Below are 2380 nucleotides of genomic sequence, written 5' to 3' on the forward strand. Positions count from 1 at the left end.
GAAGAGGACCGAAGGTATCACCGAGAAGAGGCAGTGAGGCAGGCGGATGAGTATCAGAAACTCACCGACGAGCTGTTGAAAGCTTCCGAAAACATCACGCCGCATCCGTTTAAAGCCCTCTTGAAGGAGTGCGCCGCACGTCACGCGGCGGAGAGGGAAGGACGTCATTACTGTCCTCCGGCTTTAACTTCCGCATAACTGCTCAGGCATGAGGATCAACGAGATAGATCAGTGAGTATTATCGGCTACTAAAATTATGACGATAAGGACCTGATATAAGATAGCAGAGTTTGAGATATCAATGTCTGGGAACTTTCTTATAGAGAGATATAAGAATTTTGAATGCATAATTGATTATGCAATTTGTGCTTACATCATATTGTGTGGAATATATATATATATAAAATTTAAAACATTATAAAAAAATAGATATAATTTATTAAATCCTACATAAAATAGTATATTATTATATGGTATTTCAATCTCGTTTTTTTTTCTTTTTTTATGATTAACTTCAAAAGATGAGTCTACTTCCGTTACCTAAAGTACAATGCAGTTTACCGAAAACGAGAAAATATCCCATTGATGTTACCGGTACGGCAAATATATCTTACGGGCACAAGTTACGCGAACGCGGAAATTGCCAGGTCGCAAAGTACCATGTTAAATCTATCTTCGAGGGCTCGGAGGAGGATAAGAGGGAGTATGAACAGTTTCTTAAAACTTTGGAATTTGAGAAAGAGACTGATCGAAAGATCAGGAATAAAAATCTTCGCCGACGAGTTCAACAAGGTATTGAAGCAGATGTCAATAATTTTTTTTATTATTTACATGAGCGTAAAAGATGGACGAAAACAAAAAAATATATCTACATTTTTTTGTAATTATCATACATGTAATTTCCGTCTTTTACTTTTCCTTGAATTTTGATAGATTTTAATTATACAAAATTGTAATTGAGATCTATGTTTAATTTTACAAAATTAATTTTAGATATTAATTATTAATTAATATTAATAATTATATATTAATATCAGGTTTTCAAAGAAAATTTAAAAAGTGATAAGATTACGTACTTTAGACACTACTTATTTATCACTTAACCGCAACTCGTTACACATAAATCTATATCTTATGTCTGCTTGGATTCGACATATTATCGTCATTTGTGTAATGGGAGCTGTTGAACGGGGATAATTACCAATCATTAATGCGACAACGACTAATCCTCAGACATGTCGACATACGAGGAGAATTTGCAGAAGCGTAGAGAGAAGCTGCGCGATCTCGTGTTGAGCGACGAGATGAATCTGACGAGAGAGATCACGGAGGAGGCGCGGCGGGGTGAGGACGCGCGACTCGAGGAAATGCGAGCGAGAACGGAAGAGCTGAGGAAACGACGCGAAGAGGAACACGAGGCGATGGTGGCTGCCAAACGGATGCAGCAATATCTTGCCGCGTGTCCAGATATCAAGCAGGAGCTGTCAAGGAGACGGGCGATCGACGCGAAGCGATGTAACGTGGCGCAGATGGCGGATAACGAGGCGAAGAGATCAGCCGAGAAGGAATTGGACGATTTATGGCACAAGCTGATGCTGAAGGAGCTCGAGGCGAAAAAGCGCGAAGAGACGGAGGAATCCGAAAAGCGTGCTTTAGCGCAGCAAGAAATGGCGCTCGCTTTAACCAGGCAAGTGGAGGATAGGCTAGTGCTAAAAGAGGGAAGAAACCGGGCCAAACAGGACGAACGACGGGAACATCTGGAGCGGTTGTGGGAAGACGTGCGTCGAGCGGAATTGCAGAATCTCGAAGCGGAAAAGCAGAAGAGGGAAAAATTGAAAAGGGAACTGGAGGAACAGATTCTGACGGCGAAGAGGTTTCTCGTTGAGCGCGCTCGCGAAGAGGCCACGGTGGATCGCGTATTCAACATGCTAGTCGAAGAGGAATTGGCCAAGGAAAAGGCAAGCGCGAAGAAGGACACGAAGGCTCTTCGGGCGGAATTACTGGCTTATCTGAAGTATCTTGAGGACTTGCGGCAGGAAGAGGTCAAACGGAATCTAGAGGTAGAAGCCATCGTTGAGCAGTCGCACAGGGATGTCGAAGAGCGACGCAACCTTGCGATGAGGAAATTCAAGGAAGCTCGCCAGCGCGCTGCGCAGGAAGTCCTTCGCGGCCGGGAGGAACAGCTGAGGGCGAAGCAGGAGGCGGATGAGCAAGAACAACGGTTCAAGATGGAGGAGAGAGAAGCTCTCGAGAGGCAGATAGAGATGAACGCCAACTTGATCGCAATGGAGCGGAAGGAGAGTAGACAAAGGGCGTTTCGTTACGGGTTGGAGCTCAAGGAGCAACAGAGGTACGTCCAAGAGATGAGACGTCGCGAATC

The 2380-nt window shown here is 43.9% G+C and overlaps 2 protein-coding genes across 2 annotated transcripts in view; both read left to right on the top strand.

The window, feature by feature from the left end:
• LOC115234867 (trichohyalin-like) overlaps positions 1 to 198 on the top strand; it is a 1959-nt gene extending 1761 nt beyond the window's left edge. Inside the window, exon 2 of the mRNA XM_029806229.1 lies at positions 1 to 198. This exon is cut by the window's left edge and continues 3 nt beyond it. Coding sequence (XP_029662089.1) covers positions 1 to 198 — 198 coding nt within the window.
• Positions 199 to 1235: 1037 nt separating this feature from the next.
• LOC115234877 (trichohyalin-like) overlaps positions 1236 to 2380 on the top strand; it is a 3916-nt gene continuing 2771 nt past the window's right edge. The window contains exon 1 of the mRNA XM_029806240.1: positions 1236 to 2378. Coding sequence (XP_029662100.1) covers positions 1236 to 2378 — 1143 coding nt within the window. The remainder of the gene's footprint in view (positions 2379 to 2380) is intronic.

The sequence above is a fragment of the Formica exsecta genome, unplaced genomic scaffold (genome assembly GCF_003651465.1).
Source record: "Formica exsecta isolate Colony F162 unplaced genomic scaffold, ASM365146v1 scaffold108, whole genome shotgun sequence".
In the NCBI taxonomy this organism is placed as follows: domain Eukaryota; kingdom Metazoa; phylum Arthropoda; class Insecta; order Hymenoptera; family Formicidae; genus Formica; species Formica exsecta.